Source organism: Aotus nancymaae, unplaced genomic scaffold (genome assembly GCF_030222135.1).
Source record: "Aotus nancymaae isolate 86718 unplaced genomic scaffold, 86718_ANA_hifiasm-v0.15.2.pri h1tg000012l, whole genome shotgun sequence".
NCBI classification, from domain to species: Eukaryota; Metazoa; Chordata; class Mammalia; order Primates; family Aotidae; genus Aotus; species Aotus nancymaae.
The window spans coordinates 42939899-42965073 of NW_026988423.1; the positions used below are offsets into that span (position 1 = coordinate 42939899).

At 41.5% G+C, this 25175-nt stretch overlaps 2 protein-coding genes across 2 annotated transcripts in view; both read right to left on the reverse strand.

Annotated features, from left to right (window-relative positions):
• Positions 1–25175, reverse strand: part of GALNT17 (polypeptide N-acetylgalactosaminyltransferase 17) — a 554525-nt gene that overhangs the window by 355211 nt on the left and 174139 nt on the right. The window contains exon 2 of the mRNA XM_012449084.2: positions 18270–18453. Within this exon, the coding sequence (XP_012304507.1) occupies positions 18270–18453 (184 nt within the window). The remainder of the gene's footprint in view (positions 1–18269; positions 18454–25175) is intronic.
• On the reverse strand, positions 407–1586 carry LOC105714929 (small ribosomal subunit protein eS4-like). The gene has a single exon (XM_064375329.1). It carries the CDS (start codon positions 1370–1372, stop codon positions 677–679), a length of 696 nt encoding a protein of 231 aa, XP_064231399.1. The 5' UTR covers positions 1373–1586; the 3' UTR covers positions 407–676.

Consider the following 25175-nt stretch of genomic DNA (forward strand, 5'->3'; position numbering starts at 1 on the left):
TGGACTCCTTGCATCTCTCCTGCTCTCTGCAATTCATTCTCAAACACTGTTCAGAATGACCTTCTAAAAACATACACCAGATCAGGACACTTCACTATGTCAAATCCCCAGTGGCTACCATGACCTTTAATATCTGTTCCCTAGGCTGCCATAGCAAAGTACCACAAAATGGGGGTACCACAACAAGAGAAATTGATTCTCTAATGGTTCTGGAGGTTAGAAGTCCCAAATGAAGGGGTCAGCAAGGGCAGCATGCACCCTCTGAAGGCTCTAGAGTAGAATTCTTCCTTGCCTTGAAAATACTAGAAAAAAATAAAAATAAAAAATAGCAATAAAACAATAAAAAATAATTTTTAGAGATTGCTGGCAATTTCCAGCAGTCCTTGGCTTGTGGGTGCCCCGCTTCAATCTCCGCCTGTCTTCACCTGGCCTCCTTTCCTCTGTGTCTGTCTTAGTCTCTGTGTTTCTCCTATTCTTTTTTTTTTTTAATCATGCCACATGATTTTTAACTATGCATAAAGATCTAACATATCACCCAGGGATCATTTCACCCACTGCTCTGTTTGGCTGCCAGTCTTTTGTCTCTCTCTTCAGCAATGGTGGGGCGGATACCCTTTCCTTGGAGAAGAGAAATCCATGGTTTGTTGCCCTTGCCAATAACAAAACTATTGGAAGGTCAAGTGGCAAAGCTGTTGCCATTGGCATCTTTCACGTGAACCACATCGAAAGATCCAGGGTGCCTCTCTCTGTTGGTAATCACACCAATTCTTCCCAGGTTAGCACCCCTAGTCACCATACACAGGTTACCAGTGTCAAACTTGATGAAATCAGTAATCTTTCCAGTCTCCAAATCAATCTGAATGGTATCATTCACCTTGATGAGGGGATCAGGGTAGTGGATGGTGCGAGCATCATGAGTCACCAGATGAGGGATTCCTTTTGTGCCCACAAAGATTCTTCGTACTTTGCACAATTTGTACTTGGCCTCCTCAGGTGTAATACGATGTACAGCAAAGTGACCCTTGGTGTCATAGATCAAACGGAAATTCTCTCCTGTCTTGTCAATGCTGATGACATCCATGAAACCAGCAGGGTAGGTTATACCAGTTTGGACCTTACCATCGATCTTAATGAACTGCTGCATGCAAATCTTCTTTACTTCATCTCCTGTCAGGGCATACTTAAGTCTATCCCTTAGGAAAATGATGAGGGGGAGACACTCTCTCAACTTGTGAGGACAGGTGGATGGACGAGGAGCAAACACACTGGTCAATTTATCCAGCATCCAATGCTTTGGAGCTGCCACCCGCTTCAGATGCTTCTTGGGACCACGAGCCATTGGCTGCGTTAGGCAAGGAAAGAGGACCTTCATCTTCCGGTGAGCGTAGAAATTCGTTTCTCCTATTCTTATAAGATACTAACCATCTTGGAGATTTAGGGTGCACCTAATCCGGTATGCCTCACTTTAACTAATTACATCTGCAAAGACCCTGTTATCCATATAAGGTGACCTGAGGTTCCAGTTGTACTTGAATTTGGGGGTACACTATCAACCCAGTATATCACTTTTGTTCCCATTGGAATAAATCCCAGATTCACTGTCCACAATCCCATATGATCTGACTCTTATGATCTGACTTCTATCACCCATGAACAATTGGCCAGTATCTACTACCAGTTCCTAAATCAAGTCCAATCCAAACTCAGGGCTTTCTAAGCACTGTTCTTTCTGTCCACAGAGATTTTCTGCTAGAGGTCTTATTTATTTATTTATGAGACAGAGTTTCACTCTTGTCACCCAGGCTTCAATGCACTGGCTCGATCTTGGCTCAACTGCATCCTCTGCCTCCCGGGTTTAAGCAATTCTTGTGCCTCAGCTTCCCGAGTAGCTGGGACTATAGCACCATCATGCCCAGCTAATTTTTGTATTTTTAGCAGAGATGAGGTTTTGTCATGTTGGCCAGGCTGCTCTCGAACTCCTGACCTCAAGTGATCCACCAGCCTTGGCATCCCAAAGTGCTGGGATTACAAGCGTGAACCACTGCACTCAGCTGCTGCCAGAGTTTTGATCTGCCATTTCATCCTCATCTCCTCTGCCTCTTCAATTCACCTTCTCTAAGCACACCCTCATTTCCAGTTACTCTCTGAAGCTGTCCCTCAGTATCTAAGGGGGATTGGTTCCAGAACCCCCTCATGGATACCAAAATCCCAGGATGCTCAAGTCCCTTGTATAAAATGGCATAGCATTTGCACATAACCTACTCACATCTCCTGAATACTTTAAATAATCTCTAGATTACTTATAATATGAATTACAATGCAAATGCCATGTAAATAGTTGTTATACTACAGTGGCTTTTATTCGTATTTTTTATGGTTGTATTGCCATTTTTTATTTTTATTTTTTCTAGTACTTTCAATCCTCAGTTGGTTGAATCTGCAGAGGTAGAACCCAGGGATTGGAAGGGTCAGATGTAAGTTAGCACCTGTTTATTTACATCAAAGCATTTATCACAATCTATCATTATCTTGTGTTAATTTTTCCCAGTTTATCATCTGTCTCCCCTTCTAACCTCAACCTCCAACATAGTGCCTGGTGTGTGGGAGCTGACTGATGAGTATTTACTGAGTAAATGAATAAAATCAAATGAGTACAAGGACTGTGTCATATACATGTTATAGCTCCCATAGTACCTGTTCATGGCTTTCTACAAAGTCCTAGAAAACACTTGTTGAAATCATAAATAAATTCCAGTTTTCTTTTTTTTTTTTCACTTTAACTAATAAATAAGTTCCATCATTTTATCCATGCCACAATTCATCCTTACACAAGAATTCCCCTGACCGGACTTGGTGATGCAGAAACAACAGCTCAAATTCTGCCACCAGGGTTCCAAATATTTATTTAGAATTATGTATCTAGCACTGCACAGTCCCAGACTCGTCAAACTTCTGATGATCAAATATTGCCTAAGCACAACCATGTGCAAAGTGGGGCTGCATTCATCACAATCAGGATAAGTCTATTTAAACTACTTCAAGGTTATGTTTATGAAGAAGACTGTGAAACTAAAAACTTCATTTGTGTTCATGAAACACTTGAGAGCTACAGAGAGCTCAATATTATTGCCAAGGGTCAAGTGTCCAGCAAAGTGCTGCCCATGGAGACATAATCACATTGCTTCATCATCAGGGCACGCACCATTAAAGGAATTTTCCAGGAATAATCACTTGCAGTACATCTACTTGAAGCAATTTCACATTTATTTATTCAATTGAATTATTTATGTTATTCGTAATGAAAAGAAACTCCGAACAGCACTGGTTCCATCACGTCCTCCTTTGCTTTCATTTGGTTTACCGCATGTGACTATTTTTATGCAAATGAGGTTATGATAACATTAAACATTTTCTACTGATTTTCCAAGAACAAATATGTTCTCTCCATATGCCACAGTCTTCTTTTCCCTGCATCCATCCTCAAAGCTCTGTTGGCTGATCAGAATTTCTTCTAAATTAACTAAAGGGACATGCCATCTGTAATACTGATGAGCCTGTCTCCCTCTGCAGTGCACACGTGGCTCTCCCATTAATACCTGAATTTAGTCCATTCCACTCATTCCACCAGAAGCCTGATTTATACCCCCAGCTCTTACAAGGCTGTAAATCTCACCTTATTACGAAAGCACCGTGGTTCTCTCCTGCTGCCACTTGGAGAATGTTTACTGTACTCACAAACCAAGAATAAGGAAGAACTCCACACATAAACAGGCATTGTGATTGCAAAGGCATTTGCCTCTATTGATTATTCTCAGGGCTGAGAAACAAATGTTTGCTGTACTGCAAGTATTTCACGTAACTATCTGTCCATTGAGCGAATCGGAGTGGAATTTGGCAAGCTGCCTAAAGTGAGCTTGTATAAACTAGCTTGGGCTTTCTTGTAGGGTGCGGGTGTGCATGCGCGCGCATGTAGATACCTGGAGGCAAGTATGGGATGGGTTGGTTTTAACTCTGCACTGCTGCAGTGAGGAGGCAATGGACTAAGCAGACAGGATAATCCCCTAGAAACACAAAGGTTGTAAGTACCAACTCTCAAGTCCCCAGTAACAATGTGAGGATTTCTGAATACTAGATGAGATGAGCTAGTCCCTCCTGTACTTCTCATCTGTCTACAATCCTCAATTAAACTATCAAAGGCCAACAGAAGCAAGAATAGCCACTACCGTAAATCTCAACATTGGTTTGATTCAAACTACTAAGTCGAGAATTCCATGTCCCATAGTTGCATCTACATCTGGGGAATGTGAACTTGGGACTCAGTGACCCTGGAGGTTGTAAACAGGTGACAGAGCAGATCCATATGCATAAATAGGAAAAGGTTGACACTGTTCTATCCACTGGTTTCAAATTCTCCATGAAAGAAATTGAAACTTGTCCAGAAAGCTCTCTAGAAAGAAACAGAGGGGAATCTTAACTGCAACTTGGTTTTAAATGCATTTCAGGTGAGAATACGTTCAAGTTCCAAGAAAAGACTGAATTAACTTTGCCAATTTATAACTTTTGGGGCTGGCATTGCCTCTAAAAGAAGTGGGAATTCTTTCTTACACAGTTGTCTCAAGAGCATCCATTTCTTTTTTTCTTTTTTTTGAGACAGAATCTCACTGTGTTCCAGGCTGCAGTGCAGTGGTATGGTCTCGGCTCACTGTAACCATCTTCTCCCAGGTTCAAGTGATTCTCCTGCCTCAGCCTCCTGAGTAGCTGGGATTACAGGCACCCGCCACGACGTCCAGCTAATTTTTGTATCTTTAGTAGAGACAGGTTTTCACATATTGGCCAGGCTGGTCTCGAACTCCTGACCCCAAGTGATCCGCCCACCTTGGCCTCCCAAAGTGCTAGAATTACAGGCATAAAATGTATTTTTTAATATTCAGTCCTTTTCAAGGAAAAATTACTTCGATATATGGACAGAATCAACCTGTGGAAAGAGGAAAAACATACATTATACTTCTTTTTTTCTTCTGGTCTGACTAATATGGAGGAAGTAGAAGCAGGAGGTAGCTGATCCCAACCCTCCAGCTATCACAAAATCTCCTGGGCGCTCAGAACATCCTTAGTGAGGGGTGAGCCTTCCTCAATATGTTGGCTGCAGGGAATTCACAGATGCCCCTTCTGATCCAGGCCCAGGAAGAACGTTATGAAGGAACATACCCTCCCCAGACTCTCACCATCACCCTGGCGTCTGTCTCAGGGTGGACCCTCTCGATTTCTGTGCTGACTTGGGGTCAAGGAAATGCCCATTGCCTTAGATTTAAGTTTTCTATGTAAGTGCAAGGCCAAAAATATCATATCACTTTTCAGTAGACATTTTCCTGAAGATCCTGTCATTTAACCCAGGGTGTTTTAAAGGTAAGGGGTATGGCCAGGTGTGGTGGCTTGTGCCTCTAGCCCCAGCTTTTTGGCAGAACAAGGCAAGAGGATCACTTAAGGTCAGAAGTTCAAGATCAGCCTGGGTAACATAGGGAGATTCAATCTCTAAGAAATATTTTAAAAGCTAGGCAATTGTGTGCACCTGTAGTCCCAGCTACTTGGGAGGCTGAGGCAGGAGGATTACTTGCCCAGTAGTTTGAGGCTATAGTGAGCTGTGATCATACCAATGACCTCTAGCCTGGGCAGCAGAGGGAGGCCCTGTCTCTTTAAAAAATGGGTAACAGTATATATGATGAAGATTACTTAAAAAATAACTGAAGCTCACTGATATGGTTTGGCTGTGTCCCCACCCAAATCTCATCTTGAATCATAGTGCCTGTAATCCCCACAAGTTGTGGGAGAGACCTGGTGGGAGGTAATTTAATCATGGAGGCATTTACCCTCATGCTGTTCTCATGATAGTGAGTGAGTTCTCACAAGATCTGATGGTTTTGTAAGGGGACTTTCCCCCTTTTGCTTGTCACTTCTCCTTCCTGCTGCCATGTGGAGAAGGATGTGTTTGCTTCCCCTTCCACCATAATTGTAAGTTTCCTGAGGCATCCTCAGCCATGCTAATCTGTGAGGCAATTAAACCTCTTTCCTTTATAAATTACCCAGTCTTGGGTATGTCTTTATTAGCAGCATGAGAATGGACTAATATACTCACACTTGCTGATCAAATATTAATGATTACATGAGAAAGGCTTAGACTAATGCCTAAGCCTTAGTGTATTATAAGTATATAAAAGTACCTATTTCTGTGTTGCCTTAGGGACAAGGGAATGCCTATTGCCCTAGATTTAAGGTTTTCATGTTAGTGCAAGGCTAAAGGTATCATATCACTTTTCAGTAGATATTTTCCCAAAGATTCTGTCATTTAATTCAAAATGTTTTAAAGACAAGGGGTATGGCCAGGTATGATGGCTTGTACCTGAAATGTATATTATTGCATAAAATGTATAGGTATACATTTCTATACATTTCATATGAAAAATTTAATCCCCACACTAATACTATAAAGTAGATATGATTACATAACCACTTTACCTATGGGGAAACTGAGGCACAGAGGTTAAGCAACTTGTCCAAGGTCACACAACTAGAAAGAGACAAAGCTGAGATTGGAATTTCCATTTCTGAATCTAGGCTCTTAACCTTTATGTACAGTTTTCTCATGAAGGTTTTTAAGTGGCCCAGATATCTTCTTCAGATCTAGGGAATCCACAAAAGTGAGAGGAACATTCACTCATAAATATTGCAGGAATCATATCACCCTAACACACTAGAGGAAATGGCACCCAACTTCCATATTCCATTCTTCCGTCCCATTGCTGGGTGAAGACCAGCTTTAGCAAATAAAGTTCCTCCTCAGTATAAACTCCAGGTAAGACCTTTCCTAACCCAAAAAAATTATACAATTTTTCCTTCCATGTTTTAAATTTTAAAAATGCTGTATGCCTTAAAGAGGGTTTCAACTGTATTACGCTACATACTAGGGCCATCACAGGCAACAGCTGCTCAAATTCAACATAAAACTCCTTTGGAATTTTGGTAGCTTTGCAGAATTAAAAAGTACCAAGAGAAGAAAACTAAAGAAGCAAACCCACACATACACCCACCCCCGCGTCCCAACACACAAGACTCCCCAAATAGACTGTCTACTTTCTGTACGACTCAGAAATCCTTTTCCTTCTGGCAACTCCAGCATAGAACAGAAGGTTCCATTCTGCAGACACGGGTTAGGCACTTGATGTGGGGACATCCACAGACTTTAAAGACATACACAGAGCTGGGTTTGAATCCAAGTCCCGGCACTTATTAGCTGTGTAACCTCAGGTAAGTTGCTTAACTTCTCCACAGCCACCTTGTCTCATTTATAAAAGAAGGGATAGGAATAGTTACTTCGCAAAGCAGTTAAATTTAAATGAGATCAATAAAACATGCTGTACAGCGACAAAAACATAAAAGGTAGTCAATAAAATGGAAAAATTATTGTGGTTAGTAACTCAGGGACACTCCTAAGCATACAGCTATTTATTATTATTATTCATTGGACAGCTACTCTGAGTGCCCACGTGGGTCTGTGAAAAAGAAAGTTTAACATAGAATTTTTGACCCTTTAAAAGATAATATATATAATCTGTAAGTATAATACATAAATATAATATATTTACACACATATGCACTCACACTCATATGTACATACACATTTCTGTTATCCAAGATGGAGTGCAGTGGCACGATCATAGCTCACTGTAGCCTTGGACTTCTGGGCTCAAGCAATTCCCCCACTTCAACCTCTCCAGTAGCTGGGACTACAGGCACACGCTATGATATTCCATTTATTATTTTTTTTTAATTTTTAGCAGGGACAGGTCTTGCTATGTCACCCAGGTTGGTCTCAAACTCCTGACCTCAAGAGATCTTCTTGCTTCAGCCTCCCAAAGTGTTGCGATTACAGGCATGAGCCCCCACACCCCGCTGGACTCTTGACTCTTTTTAAGGCACTTTCACTCTATTTAAAAACCGATCTGTGAGACACAGGGTACCTATTGTTAGAGGAATGAATCATAAAAAAAGACTCCATCACAGCTACTATAATCAGATATGTCCTTTTCACAGCAGAGGGAAACTTGAGTTGCATATTGAGCCATGAGTAGATTCGCTCCACTCATTCACTGTAAGACGAGGACTCGTGTACTCATATGAGTCACATGCACACAGACTCAACCTAAAATACCCACAGGAGAATCCATGGATTCTCAGATATCCATGGTCAGCCCAGACATCATTCATGGCCTCCAGACCACAGCATGCATCTGTCCACTGGGCATGACATGAGGATGGTTCACTAGGGCATCATCCCATCCACATCCAAAGCAGACATGGTCGGGATAAAATGGGTTAGAATTTGCTGTGATGAAGGAAAGAGGAGACTTTCTGAGTGAAGCAAAACGAATTCCACAGAAACCTGACATCAGGATTTATAAGCAAGAGGCCAAAGGAGAAATTGAAGATAACAGCAGTAGAAACTGCTCATAAATTACCTACATGGTGTGAGAGGAGAAAGCATATCATAAAATTGGTGCAGGTATCTCAGTAGTGGCTTTAATAAGCACAGGCAGATTTCTGTGGTCCCTCCCTCATAGTATGAGATAATTGGAAAAGCAGATACTTACTATGCCACAATATGATATAGAATAGTATATCTCAGAAAAAAAAAAAAAGTGGGGGCTTAGAAAGCCTTGCCCAGCTTCTGGTGTCACTAAGGGTTATCTTCTTACAAACTCACAGCCAAATCATGAATAAAGCAGGACAGATTCATGTCCTGTGGTTACTCAAGAAAACCAAAACTATGGGGACCCCTGGACAAGCAGAGCTGCTACTTTCCTTACAAAACATGAACCCTGCAGGATTCTCTCTTCCGGATAATGAGATCACTTCCACTCCATCTCCCAAGTTAACACACCCACTTCATCTAAATCCAGTTAGTTGCCTCATTCTGCGAATTCTTTCTAGGATTTTCTTGAATCCAGTTCTTCTACCTTATCCCTGCTTGGGCCTTAATTTGTTACAGAAAAGCAACTGTATAAAAGTAGCATAAGTGAGCCGAGATTGTGCCACTGCACCCCAGCCTGGTGCCTGGCGACAGAGCAAGACTCTGTCTCAAAAAAAAAAAAAGTAGCATAATAATAATTAATTGCTCACTGTATTATTAAAAGCACCCCCTTCTCTCTTTGGCAATATCTAGCACACCACTGGCACTCAATAAATGCTGGTAACCACGACTTGTATTTAGCCATCCAGTTACCAGGCTCCATCTTCTCCATTCCATCCTCCACATTTCTGCCATAGTTATCATTAGTGTTTTAAAAAAAAAGAAATTATAATAATAATACCATCTTGCCTCTAATCCTTTATTGGCATCTACTGAAAATGTGGAAGTCCCCACCCAGGGATGGAACATGAGGCACTTCCCAGCTTGGCTTCCTCCTTCTACTCCACATTTTTCTTACACAATTCACTCTGGAAACTACTCTCTAGCCAAAAGTTTTCCATTTTCCCTAATCCCAAAATCCTAGAACTTTCCCCCGAGCCACAGAGTATGTGGAATTGCAATTCCTTTGTTTAAGGGCTTTTGGTTTTTTCCTGTAGTTAATAGTTGCTTTGCTTTTTCACAAACTGAGCTACTTATCACTGCACTTGCTGTTTTCTCTCTCAAATGTCCTGCCTCCTCTTTAGAGGGAAAATTCCTGCTTGCCAATAAGATCAAGGTCACCTTCTGCCTTTCTCAGAATGACTCATGCCTTTATCTTACTTCCTAAGGCCCTCTAAAAGTGACCAAAAGGACTATAAATAGCCACCAGTCTCTCTTACTCTCTTTGAAGTCCTATGGGGCCAAGATGCCTTGCTCTTGTCCAAACTGCTGGCACAGTGCCTGGCAGATTGGCAACTTTAGTCAAACAACCATTTTTAGTGATTTCTACAAAACCAAGAAAGGAAAAGAAAAAGAAGAAAAAAGAAATACAGACCCAAAGAACATCACAGAGAAAATAAGCCTACATATATACAAAAGCATAAAATGTAACAATTTAGCACCTCCAAATAAGAGAAAGAGAATGGTTATTTATAAGATTATTTTGAAAAAGCTGTTTTCTAAAAAAAGGGACAGATCTTTGAAACGAAAGATACAAACTTAAACCATATTCTAAAATAAACTCTAGAAAGATGGAAGGGTGAAATATAAAAGAGTCATAGAAAAGTAACACAAAACAGAATAGAATATTTATAAGTATTCTGCAGAATAATATCTTTTTACACCTTAAAACAAGGAAGAAATGAAAATGGAAAGATCGACAGTTTGGGATTCATACCAGTGGAAGAAAAAGAAATCACAGAGTAAAAATAAAATGGAAAACAGCATTTTGGAATTCATTTGCCTAAAATGTGACAAGCCAATGGTTAATCTCACTGCTACCTAAACATTCATTCATATTTATAAGAAAAACAATTTTCTCAAGTGTAATATAGCAATAAAACAGTAAAAATTAAAGCAACTTGAGGTTCTGTTTTAAATTGCAGTGCAATTAGCCTACTTAAAGCTTCTCAAAAACTTGTGAGAGCTGTCTGGGGCTTAACCAAAAGGATCCTACCCATTGGGGGATAATTCTCTGGAGGAAGGAAACTGCTCTGCAGAGGAGCTGCTTCTACAGGCAAAGGTCTTGCAACTCTTTGATGGTGGGGATTAATTTGCAATTAAGAGAGGTTAATTTGGTTGCTTTTGCTGTGGAGCTCAGAATTTACAACTGTCCCTTTGGTTACTGCTTACGGCCTATGGGCAAGCCCTCAAATTCATCTCAAAATTCACCTTCAAATTTACCCAACACTTAGTGGTCAGGATAATCTAAAAAGCAAATGTGATCATACCATTCAAGCTAGTTCTCCAGCTTGTTTTTCTACTGTACTTTCATCCCACAAGTTTTGCATTTTTTTCGTATTGGTTTATATTTATTGTTTAATTGAAATTTTCTTTTCTTTTAATTGTACTTTAGGTTCTGGGGTACATGTGAAGAACATGCAAGATTGTTGCATAGGTACACACATGGCAGTGTGATTTGCTGCCTTCCTCCCCTTCACCTATATCTGGCATTTCTCCCCATGCTATCTCTCCCCACCTCCCCACTCCCTGCTGTCCCTCCCCTATTTCCCCCCAACAGACCCCAGTTTCTGTTCTTGTGTCAGTTTGCTGAGAATGATGGTTTCCAGGTTCATCCATGTCCCTACAAAGGATGCGAACTCATCGTTTTTGATGGCTGCATAATACTCCATGGTGTATATGTGCCACATTTTCCCTGTCCAATCTATCATTGATGGGCATTTGGGTTGGTTCCAGGTCTTTGCTATTGTAAACAGTGCTGCAATGAACATTTGTGTGCATGTGTCCTTATAGTAGAACGATTTATATTCCTTTGGATATATACCCAGTAATGGGATTGCTGGGTCAAATGGAATTTCTATTTCTAGGTCCTTGAGGAATCGCCACAGTCTTCCACAGTGGTTGAACTAATTTACACTCCCACCAACAGTGTAAAAGTGTTGAAATTTTCTTAAAACATATATGGTCTCCTTCAACTTCTGTAATCTCCATGTTGCTAAATAACAATGGTTATGTTACTATTTCTTGATGTGTAATTTTAGACATTTTCAATTGATTTCCTTTTATTGAAGATGTAGATTTCATTTTCTTACATTACCCACACCTCACATACACATTTCACCTACTCCTTCTTCCAATAATTATACCATACTTTGTGTTTAAATCAATATGCAATATTTATATTTATATGACTACAATATATTGTTCAGAGCTGAGCTACAGAGTATATGGAAGTACAGTTTGTTTATTGGAGAGCTTTTGTTTTTCCTGTAGTTATTGCTTTGCTTTTTCACAAGCTGTTTTGTGCCTATAGTAATATGGTTGAGATCTGTGTCTCAGCCAAATCTTATGTTGAAATGTAATTCCCAATGTGGGAGGTAGGGCCTAATGGGAGGCATCTGGATCATGGGGTGGATCCCCATAAATGGCTTAGTGCCATCCTCTTGATAATGAGTGAGTTCACATGAGATCTGGTTGTTTAAAAGTGTGTAGCATCTCCCACTCTCTTTCTCTTTTGCTCCCCCTATTGCCATGCGATAGGTTGGCTCACCCTTTAGCTTCAGCCATGACTGTAAGCTTCCTGAGGCCTCATCAGAAGCCAAGCAGATGCCAAGCACCATGTTTCCTGGACAGCCTGCAGAAAAGTAAGCTAATTAAACCTCTTTTATTTATAAATTACTCAGTCTCAGGTATTCCTTTATAGCAACACAATGGCCTAACACAATCAGTAAACAGTCCCAAACTTTTTGACAGAGGAGTGAAGAAAAAATCTTAATGCAGTCAAAAAAACACTGGACAATCACACAATTTTGCCCCTTCACACCTCCTTTAGAGACATACCTCCTGGAGCCCTGCATCCTTCTGCATCCACAGGAGGTTCTAGGAGGTTTATCTCTAAAGATGTGGGAATAATTGATCTCTTGGCCTGCTACATGGCTGTCACCCTAGAATGTTATCCTGGAGCATCTCTTCAACATCTTCCTTACTTCACTCCTTTGTTTTTCTGGAGCATGTGCTTGAGCAGCTTCCTCAAAACAGATTCCAAGAAGGTAAAATTGTTAAGAACCTATTTATGCAATGGGTTTACTTTGCATTTGCTCCTGGCCCAAAGTATTCTATAGATGACTGTAAGAATTCTAAATTGAACATTATTTTTTTCTCTCAAAATTATTTAAGCATTCTTCCATTGTCTTCTAGTTTTTAATGCTTCTACAGAGAAATCTAATGCCAACTATATGTAATCTGCATTTACTCTCTGAAAGCTTTTAGGACTTTTTCTTCATCCAAGTTGTTTTGAAATTTTACATTTACATTTCTTGATGTGAGTTTAGCTTTTCTCTTTTCATAAATTATGTAGGAACTGGGTGGATCTTCTAATCTGAAAGCTCACATCCCACGGTTCTGGGAAGTTTTCTTGACTCATTTGTTTGATGACTTTCTTCTCTCTGTTCTCTCTGATTTTCTCATTAGTGGATGTTGAACCTACTGGACTGATTGAATTTCTTTTGATCTCTCCTCTCCTACTTTTCATTTCTTTTTTTTTTTCTGTTTTTTAGAACATTTCTCAATGCTGCCTTCCGACTCTTTATTGAATTATTTATTTCTATTTAATTTTTGTTTTATTAGAGATAGGGTCTTGCTATGTTGCCCAAGCTGGATTCTAACTCCTAGGCTCAAGTGATCCTCCTATTACAGCCTCCTGAGTAGCTAGGACTACATGTCTAACTAACTTTTAACTTTTAAGATTTGTTTTTTATTCTATTATTATTTTTTTTTTTTTTTGAGGCAGAGTCTTACTCTGTTGCCCAGGCTGGAGTACAATGGTGCAATCTCAGCTCACTGCAACCTCTGTCTCCCCAGTTCAAGCAATTCCCTGCTTCAGCCTCCCAAGTAGCTGGGATTACAGGCATGCGCCACCATGCCCAGTTAATGCTTTTGTATTTTTAGTAGAGACGGCGTTTCACCATGTTGGCCAGGCTGGTCTTAAACTCCTGACCTCAAAGGATCAACCCACCTTGGCCTTTCAAGGTGCTGGGAACACAGGCATGAGCCACCACACCAGGCCTTACGATTATTATCTTAATACATCTATTTACTCTTGGTTTATAAAGAAAACAAAACATCCTGGCCGGGCGCAGTGGCTCACGCCTATAATCCCAGCACTTTGGGAGGCCGAGGTGGGTGGATCACGAAGTCAAGAAATCGAGACCATCCTGGTCAACAAGGTGAAACTCTGTCTCTACTAAAAAATACAAAAATTAGCTGGGCATGGTGGTGCGCGCCTGTAGCCCCAGCTACTCGGGAGACTGAGGCAGAAGAATTGCTTGAATCCAGGAGGCGGAGGTTGCAGTGAGCCGAGATCGTGCCATTGCACTCCAGCCTGGGTAACAAGAGCGAAACTCCAGTTCAAAAAAAAAAAATCCTATGACCTCCTAAGTCATTCATTATAGTTTTAAAGTTTGTTGTTTCTGTTTACCATTTTCTGTTGTTGTTGTTAACATCTGTTATAACAAAGGCTCTGCTGAGATGTCAAGTGATCCTGCCTTTCTTTTCTTATTTTACAGGAGGACTGCCTTATATAAAATGATGAAGCCTTACAACAGGCATGCTATACTAATAGTTAACGAGCAGAACCCAGCCATTCTGGGGGTACTCCCAGCTGTCAGATCTATCAGCCCTTTCCTTAGGCTGAATAATTTTCTCTAAGTGGATTCTTCAAATTCTTGCTTACAGGAGTAAGAGAGGGGTAATGGAGCTGGAAAGTTATCCCATTTCATATGCAGCCTTGTTATCTTCTGTCCAAGGTCACCTCTATGAACCACAGTTCATCTTCTCCAGGGAGTAAACCTCCCATATTGTGCCAGATGAGAAAGGGCAGTCGCTGGCTGTGCACAGTTGAAGAAAGGATCTGGGGACATACCTGCTAACTGCATCCCTTCTGCTCAAATCCCCCTCCAGCCATCAGAAACGCCTGTCCCCTCCAATTCCTGAGTCTCTGGGGCTCCTGGCTACACTGCATTCTTCTGCTCTCACCACCCCCACCCACCTCATGTGGGAGGTTGGGTCTCAGCTTCACCCCGCTTACTCTGTCAGTTACCATTAGTCATCCCATTTCCATCTTCCAAAATTTTGTACATGTCTCTTCTCTGATCATCACCTGACCTGTTTTTTTCTCTCTATTCCTTTGCCATCATTTTAATAGGGTTTCAGGAAGGTTGACATATAAATGGTATGTTCAAGCCATCATGCTATACCACACAGCAATACTGGGGTATGGGTTCCTCCGTGAGTATGCCACATTACTGTTCCTTGTACCCACATCCCCAACCAAGTGCACTTCTTCTGTTCTCCTGCCTGGTCCACCCTTAACCGTCTCCTAATTTCAATTTTCCTTTTTCTTTTTTGAGACAGAGTCTCGCTCTGTCACCCAGGCTGGAGTGCAGGGGCATGATCTCAGCTCACTACAAACCTCCACCTGCCAGTTTCAAGCGATTCTCCTGTCTCAGCCTTCCAAGCAGCTGGGACCACAGGCACGTGCCACCATGCCCAGCTACTGTTTTTGTATTTTCTAGTAGAGGCAGAGTTTCACCACATTGGCCAGGCTGGTCTCGAACGCCTGACCTCAGATGATCTGCCCGCCTCAGCCTCCCAAAGTGCTGGGGTTACAGGCATGAGCCACCACACCTGGCCCCTCAGTCTTCAATTTTCTATCCCTTCATGATCCTTCAGGCAGTAACTCAAACAAAAAACTTTCTCAGACCTGCCCTGCACATCTTGCGTGAGTGTCTAGCCAGTACATACCTTGTGCTATACTGACCTGCTTGAATATCTGTCTTCCCCCCTAGACAAGAAGTAAGTAGGCAAGGACTGTGCTTCATCAAATGGTCTAGCTCTAGTGTGGAGAAAACCATCTGACACGTGATAATACTTGTTCAACCGGCTCATTTCCAGTAACCTTGTTTTGGAGGCATTTTCATTCTCATAGAAGTACAAAAAAACAGGGCTATGTTTATTTGCCAAAGTCCAAATAAGAAAGTCTAATCAGAGAGCATCAGTAAATAAAAACAGCCAGATGTTTCGGAGAACAAAAGTCCAGGAACAAAAAATACCTTCCAGCAGGGGTGAGGTATTTTTCTAGTGATTCTAAATGAATATATGCTTATTTGGTAGAGAGAGACATTTAACAGGTTTCTCAGCTAATGCTGCAAATTTAAATCCATTTAAGATAATTTTCTTTATCTTGAATCTATTTTTCTCAGTAACCGAGACACTTAACTGATTTGTAAAAATTTCATTTGATAAAGAAATAATCTACTTCAAGCAAGGACCACTCTAAATAGAAAAAGAGAGACTATACAAATCTAATAGAAAATGGAGAATCTGTTTGAGAAGCCAAGGTGGATAGAAAACATAGGAGCTTTCTCTCCAGCATCTTGACACTATGTCTAGCCTCTTTTGTCTGTTTTACAAGCAGGAAATAAGTAATTCTTAAATCTGAGAGCACAGAACAAAGACCTCTCATGATCCAACCAAAATGCTCACAAATAGTTTCTAGAAAGTGTCTCACTCTCTTACCCAGACTGGAATGCAGTGGCACCATGGCGGCTTACTACAGCCTCAACCCCCAGGCTCAGGCGACCCTCAGCCTCTGGAGGAATTGGGCCTATAGGAAAGCACCGCCACACCTGGCTAACTTATGGTTTTTGTAGACACAACACTTTTCCATGTTGCCCAGGCTGATGTCGAACTCGGGCTCAAGTGATCTTCCCAAAGTGCTAGGATTATAGATGTGAGCCACTGTATATGTCAGCCACATCTATATTATAGATGTCAGCCCCAAGCTTTTTAAAAGGCAAGAATTTCATACAAAAAAGTGTAAGTTGAAACAATAACCTATCAGTTTGGTGTTTTTTACATGCTAGTACCCAGTATTGGAAGGGTCTAGTAAAATTCTAATAAGAGTAGACTTACTATAGATTTTCTGGAGGAAAATATTACAATATGTAACAACAAAAATCTCCAAAAATATCCCTCTACTATACACCTTTAGAAGTGTGGATTTGGCAGTGGGTCACGCCTGTAATCCCAGCACTTTAGGAGGACGGGGCGGGTGGAGACCAGCCTGACCAACATGGAGAAACCCTGTTTCTAGTAAAAATACAAAATTAGCTGGGTGTGATGGCAGATGCCTGTAATCCCAGCTACTTGGGAGGCTGAGGCAGAAGAATCACTTGAACCTGGGAGGTGGAGGTTGCGGTAAGCTGAGATTGTGCCATTTTGCTCTTGTTGCGCTCCAGCCTAGGCAACAAGAGTGAAACTCCGTCTCAAAAAAAAAAAAAACAAAAAAAAACAAAAAGAAGTGTGGATTCAGAAACTAAATATCAAATCAGTAGTTATAAAGATATGACTGAAAAAATATTCAATACGATGTTATATATAATAACGAAAAATTGAAAATAACCTAAATTTCCAAGAATGGAAACAGATCATTATTAATAACATCAGAAAACACTCACAATTTAGTGTTAAATAAGTGATATATCATCGCTCATAATCTGCATAGAAAATAGACTCAAAGACAGTATACTAAAACTTCAATAGCTGCTGTCCCCAAATGATGAGATCATGGTGATTTTTTTTTTAGAAAAATGCAAATCAAAACCATAATGAGATACCATTTCAACCAATCATAATGGCTATTACTAAAAAGTCAAAAGAAATGACAGCTGCTGGAGAGGTTGCAGAGAAAACGGAACGGTTATACACTGCTTGTAAGAATGTAAATTAGTTCAGCCATTGTAGAAAGCAGTTTGGTGATGCTTCAAAGAGCTCAAAGCAGAACGATTTGATCCAGCAATCCCATTATTGGGTATGTACCCAAAGGAATATAAATTGTTCTACCATAAAGACACATGGACAGGTGTGTTCATTATAGCACTATTCACCATAGCAAAGAAATGGAATCAACCTAAATGCCCATCAACAGTAGACCAGATAAAGGAAATGTGGCACATATACACCATGGAATACTACACAGTCATAAAAAAGAATCACATCATATCCTTTGCAGCAACATGGTTGGAGTTAGAGGCCATTATCCTAGGCAAACGAACTCAGGAACAGAAAACCAAATACCACAGTCCTCACTTATAGGTGGGAGCTGAACACTGAGTACACATGGACACGAAGAGGGGAACGACAGACATGGGGCCTACTTGAAGATGGAGGGAGAGAGGAGGGTGAGAATCAAGAAACTACCTGTCGGGTACTGTGCTTATTATTTGGGTGATGAAATCATCTGTACACCGAACCCCTGTGGCATGCAATTCACCTATAGCACAAACCTACATGTTCCCCTGGCCATAAAATAAACATTAAAAGAATAATAATAAATAAAATGCAATACAAAGCTTTTTGTAATAAGGCCCTTTCTATACGTTTCTGGAACACTTTTACAACAACTTAACTTTTTTGTTTATCTAATCTTTCATAAGCAACAGGAGTACTAAGTTTATTTATTGATGAGGAAATGAAAATAAAAACTCCCCTAAGAGCTACAAATAACAATGGAAAATATCACAGACTTCGGGTCTACACCCACTCTTACGACCCATCACTCTCTCCGAATGACTGAACCAGAACTTACTTGGTGGGACGATAATCCGGAATGGAACGGTCCAGTGAAATTTTTTCACTGAGGTAGGAATTGTAGCCATATTTCTCATGGGGCCCCTTGGCCTTCTCTTCCTCAGCGGGGGAAAGAGTAGCCGGAAGGCCCCCTTTGCCCCGCCCACCATAACCTTCGATGAGCCCAAGGGATTTTGATAAGCCTAGAAAAAGCAGGAGAAAAAAGAATTATTATAAAACCACCATACCAGGATGTATCACTCAATCTCCACTATAGCTTCAATAGACATTTTAACATTACCTGTCAAAGAAAAAAATGATGTCCTCAATTTATCCAACTCAGGTATAGGCCCCGAAAACATTTCTATTGAGAGGAAGGTCAAGGCCACAGAGTTCTGGGGTTAAAATCTGGTTACCAGTAAGAATCCTCTCCCTCCGTCTCTACCAAAAAATACAAAAATTAGCTGGGCATTGTGGCACACGCCTGTATTCCCCAGCTACTTGGGAGGCTGAAGCAGGAGAATCTCTTGAACCCAGCAGAAGGAGGTTGCAGTGAGCCGAGATCGCACCACTGCACTCCAGCCTGGGCAACACAGCAAGACTCTGTCTCAAAAACAAAGCAATCCTCTCTCTCCTTTTGGGAACTGGGATGAGATGGGGGTCTGTAAGAGGGAGAGACCATCTAAACCGGGAGAAGTGGGGACCAGAGAGGACACAGGACATGAGACAGAACCGGGGTCATTATTCATGCCTGTTTCCCTGTTGCTAGGAGGAACTACAGCAAGAGGGAGTAGAATAAAGACAGCAAGTCACAGATCACTGCCAAACTGCAGGTGCTTTTGCCTCATTTGAACAGAAAGCGACATACAGATTGATTTTTATCCTGAGTTTACAGGGTCCAACATTCTGACACAGATCTTTCTCTAATGGTTTTATTTAAATTTTATCTAAATGGCAACAGGAAATACAGAATGTCTGAGAATAAATCACAGAGGGAAAGAAAAAAACCCACAAGGGTGATAACCGTGCCAAGCAGAGTTGGAGGCCTCTGCATCAAGCCTCACTGAGCAATTGCAAGCTCCCAGGATGGTGGCAGCTTTAAACCTATTATTCCATTATAGGATAAACAGCTTGATGGGCAATTTTTAAATCCTGGAGTTATGGGAGGCTTTACTACTTAGCTAGAAAACTTTTGCTGTTAAGGGTCCTCATTGCCTTCTGCCATTTCAAATGTTCCAGCTACTCAGCGCGTACACACACACACACAAACACACACACACGCACACAACCACTTGATCCATTTAAATGATGGATAACCAATATCCAGCATTTCATTGCTGCCACTGACAGAAAGAAGACAGACCAGCCTCCTTGACTCTTGGCTTTCACAGCCTGGGCAGCCCGAGGCACCCAGAAGTATCCACACTTTCCGCGAAGACATCCCCTAAGCAAGTTAAGAGCCAAGAAATCTGCTCTGGTCATGAGATGGTTCTCCATCACCTGGTGGCAAAGCTTGTATTCTCTCTCCTGCTGCTCTGAAAACAGAAATTTATTTTCTGTAATATCAAGATCGAAAGCAAAGGTTGAGTGAGCACCTCAGTCAATGTCAGATGAGCATCATTTTTCTGCCTGAGAATCATTTCCTCCGTCCAATATGTGCGTCAGGCGTCCCAACATGTTTTCTTGCAGCTATCATCTCCATAGAGACCCTATCAGCGGAGAATTAGGGTACTCCAGCACTTTCTACCTGCTCCCTCATCTTGAATCTGATCCACACCAATGTGTAACGAGTATTCCAATGGCATACCCTGAACTGTCCTCAGAACTCTACAAGGACTCTTCACGTGTTGAGTACAAACACCTGTGCTTGGTTTTAAAATCACTTGTGATGTAGCATTACTAGTGGGAAGGTACAGTGGTGCCACCACTTTGAAAAACAGTTGGGTTTTTCTTCAAAATGCTAAATATAGGCTGGGCACAGTGGCTCACGCCTACAATCCCAGCACTTTGGGAGGCCAAGGTAGGCGGATCACCTGAGGTCAGGAGTTGGAGACCAGCCTGGCCAACATAGTGAAACCCTGTCTCTACTAAAAATACAAAAATTAGCTGGGTGTGGTGGTAGGCACCTGTAATCCCAACTATTCAAGAGACTGAGGCAGGAGAATCACTGGAACCCAGAAGACAGAGATTGTGGTGAGCCAAGATCCCGCCACTGCACTCTAGCCTGGGTGACAGAGCAAGACTTTGTCTCAAAAACAAAAAATGCTAAATATAGTAACCATATGACCCAGCAATTCTACTCCTAGGTATAAACCCAAGAAAAATGGAAACATTCGTCTCCACAAAAACTTGTGCACAAATGTCCACAGCTGCATTATTCTTATGAGCTAAAATGTCCATCAACTGATGAATGGAAAAACAAAATATAGTATCTCCCAAAATATAGTATATAAAAACAAAATATAGCATATTATACTGACCAATGGGATATTGGGCAATATAAAAGAATGAAGTAGTGAGCCAAGCTGTGACGTGAGTGAACCTTGACTTGAAAATGTTATGCCAAGTAAATGAAGCTAGTCACAAAAGACCATGTAGTGATTCTATTTATGTGAAATGTACAGAAAAGTTGAACCTGTAGAACCTGAATGTAGATCCGTGGTTGCTTAGGGAAGGGGGGACTTGGGGAGAAAATGGAGAGTGACTGTTAATATGGATAGGGCCTCTTACTGGAGTAATGGGAATGTTACAGCATTAGATCATGGTGATGGGTGCACAAATTTGTGGAGATACTAAATAACCACTAAACTGTACACTTTTAAATAGATGAATGATATGAGCTCTGTAAAATATCTCGATATGGCTGGGCACGGTGTCTCACGCCTGTAATCCCAGCACTTGAGGAGGCCGAGGTGGCCAGATCACTTGCTGCTTGAGGTCAGGAATTTGAGACCAGCCTGGCCAACATTGTGAAACCCCATCTCTACTAAAAATACAAAAATTAGCCCGGTGTGGTCGCATGCACCTGTAATCTCAGCTACTCGGGAGGCTGAGGCAGGAGAATTGTTTGAACCCAGGAGGTGGAGGTTGCAGTGAGCAAAGATTGTGTCACTGCACTCCAGCCTGGCAACAAAGCAAGACTTTGTCTCAACAACAACAACAACAACAACAAAAACCCTCAATACAGTTGTTAAGAAAAAAACACTTATGATAGACAATTCTATTCACAGCAAGAGGAAAGGCTACCCAACATGAAAAATTTCTAGCAAAATCCCTAAAATGCTCAATAAAACAATTTTAAAATATTTAAAATATATAGCTGATCTTGCAAGAATGAAAGAGAAACTCCTAGAGGTAAGTTAAAATCAGAGTTGAGTCTATGTCTGCTCTCAGAGAGAGGGATAGGACGGGTTGCTGCAGTTTCAGAGCTCAAGCGTGCACAGGATATGAGACTTGGGGTTCTCTTGAGAAATATCATTGAAACAAATATCTGCAAAAGTTTAAGCCCCTGAAAGACTGGAATTTTTTTTTGCAAATCCAAGGAACACCATAATGGGACAAACAAGAAGATGGCCTCTGGGTGTGCTCAGAGTTGGGATGAAAACACCCCAAGCCAGGACTTGAGACTACACATGCGTTTGTCTAAATTTACATGGTCTCCAGAGGTCAGAGAATTGCCATTGAAGATTAGAAGTTCTTCAAAGAGTACTCAAGACAATAATGGAAACACAGTCACAAAATCTAATTTTTAATATTTTATATGGAGGAAGGAGCCCATCTAGGCAAAAGTCTCTCAGCCCACAAAAGTCCATCTGCAGCCCTGGGTCCCTTGAGTTCAGCTTTTCATCTAGAAGTGACACATAAAGAAGTAAAGTAACAAGCTCTGAAGCATGGCCAATAACAGCACAAGGACTGACCCCCGGAACAACAGTAATGACAGCGACCATTTATTGGGTACCCACTGTGTGGTGGGCACTCAGCTGAATGTTTCACATTTATTCTACTGTTGTTTCATCTAACCTCCTGACCAGCTCAGGGGGAAGGTATTATTACAACCTCTGTTTCACAAATGAGGACACTGGCTGGGCGCAGTGGCTCATGCCTGTAATCCAGCACTTTGGGAGGTCAATGCGGGTGGATCATGATGTCAGGAGTTCAAGACCAGTCTGGCCAACATGGTGAAACCCCATCTCTACCAAAAATATAAAAATCAGCTGGGCGTGCTGGCACGTGCCTGTAATGCCAGCTACTCAGGAGGCTGAGGCAGGAGAATCGCTTGAACCGGGACCTGGGAAGTGGAGGTTGCAGTGAGTTGAGATTAGGCCACTGCACTCCAGCCTGGGCTACAGAGCAAGTCTCCATCTCAAAAAAAGAAAAAAAAAATGAGGATACTGAGTCTGAGAATGTAGGAAAGTAGGAACTTTTTCTTTTAAGGGATGGCCTCACTCTGTCACCTTGGCTAGAGTACAGTGGTGTGATCATGGCACACTCACTGCAGCTTTGAACTCCTGGGTTCAAGCAATCCTCCTGCCTCAGCCTCTCAAATACCTGGAATTACAGGTGCATGACACCAACCTAGCTAATTTTTAAAAAAAATCTTGTAGAGATGGGGTCTTGCTGTGTTGCCCAGGCTGGTCTCAGACTCCTGGCCTCAAGTGATGCTCCCATCCTGGCCTCCCAAAATGCTGGGATTACAGGTGTAAACCGCCATACCTGGCCAAACAGATTTTCCCCTTCCCTTCCCCAGTGCTTGCTAACTTCTCCTCACAAGCCACACACTCCCCAAAGGGTCAAGGCAAAAGACTCTATCAGAATGGAACAGAATTCTTGACCTTTGACTTAACTTGGCAGCTCCCATAGAAAAACTTCTGATTCTTCCTCTGACTTCATCTGTGTGGTTTAGTTGGCTTGTCTTTTTCTTCACTTGATGATACAGCATTTCTTTTGTTCAGTCTAAATAGATAGCTTCCAATCCAAGTCATTAAATTTTACCTTAGAGCTATAATGCATTTCAGCTGTGTTTACCTAGCACACTGCCCTGGGCAGCCTTTCCAATGCCGTCAGAGGGGCCAGAAGGAGAATTTTTTTAATAAAATGGTATAGAAATTAAGACTAAGCATATATGCGTATCCACAAAGGAGACACAGGGAATGATGGTCCCAATGAGATTTTCTTTCTCCTTCTGTGGCATCATTGCTCCCATGATGAAAGGCATTGACGTAACAGCCTCCAAAAAGATCATTCCTCACAGTGTGATGTGACACCTGTGAATTATATATTTTGTGGTCCATGTGCTTTCATTTTCCCCACAATTTAATCTGCCATAAAGGTTGAACAAAGTAGCAAAAAATAAAAATAAAAAAAAAAAAACAAAAACCCACAACAACAAAAAACACTGTGCTTATTTTGCAGGCCCCAGGAACTGTTGGCAAAGATAAAGAAAAGTTCAAGTCCACCAGCCAACCTCAAGTTGGTCTTCACTTAGCCAGGAAAGGTTGACACTGGAGCAAGTTGAGATGACTTCGTGTACCCAGGAAACCTTCTTTTCTACAAGTGCCCATTGCTTATTGGTCAGAAGCAGTTGCAACCTTTGCAGCCTGAAACTGAACTTGCAGGCAGAGAAGTCACAAAGTCAAAGGGGGAGAAGGGGCAGGAAAGAGAGAAAGCGGGAAGAGAATAAGGTGGCTTATTGGCACCAGGCCTGCAAGAATTCATCATTCCCTTCTTTTCCTCCTAAGTTATTTTATTAGGTCGGTGCAAAACTGATAGCAGTTTTTGCCAATAAAAATAATGGCAAAGACTGAAATAACTTTTGTACTTAATAGCTGGCGATAGTAAAGCCAAGTGGCACTATTAGGCAAGAACTTGAAGATAAAGGGAGGAAGGACACATTGAGATCAATCATCCTATTGCAACTATGTCAGATATCCTTCATGCTTCTCTCCAGAGCTACTCTCCATCCTTTTCTCCCAGTTGCATACCCGAGGAGAAAGACCTATATGGATAACTATAGGTTCATCTGCTTCCTGGCTTTAGGTTGGGATGAACCAATAGGAGGCAACTCAAGGACACTTCCTGATGGATGGAAAGAGAAAGAGGCGTACTTATTTTCCCATCTCTTTCCCTACTGGGATGAGGTTTGGTAGAGGCTACATTATCCTCGAATCCAGTTGCTATTAGGCATATCTCTCATAGGGTTATAGCTATCCTTGCACTCCATTAACCACTTCCTCCTCTTGCCTCTGCAGACCTTACGGTGACAATTGCTTCCCCATCTGTTGCTAGCCCTGGGGTCATTCACCAACCCTTGTCATTCCTTATTGGTTTCCCTTATCTCTTCACAATCTTTGTAAATATTTTGGTAACCTCTCTTTAATTGCCCCTTCTGAGTGTGCTGCCTGTCTCCTGCCAGAAAGTCAAGTCTTGATGTTATACCTGTATCCTCACAAATATGGCATCCTACTTGATATGGTTGGGCTATGTCCCCTCTGAAATCTCATTTTGAATTTTAGCTCCCATAATTCCCACATGTTATGGGAGAGATCTCATGGGAGATAATTGAATCATGGAGGTGGTTTCTCCCATACTGTTCTCATGGTAGTGAATAAGTCTCACAAGAGCTGATGGTTTTATAAGGGGTTTCCCCTTTTCATTTGGCTCTAATTCTCTTGTCTGCCACCATGTAAGATGTGCCTTTCACCTTCTGACATGATTGTGAGGCTTCCTCAGCCATGTGGAACTGTGAGTCCCTTAAGTCTCTTTTTCTTTATAAATTACCCAGTTTTGAGAATGTCTTTATCAGCAGTGTGACAAGGGACTAATATACTACCTATCATGATTGGAAGACTTCTCCTGTGGTCCTATGTTTAGGTGCCCTTCTTAATGGCAGAGATTTGGTCACCTCCAGTGCCTTACACAGGGAAGT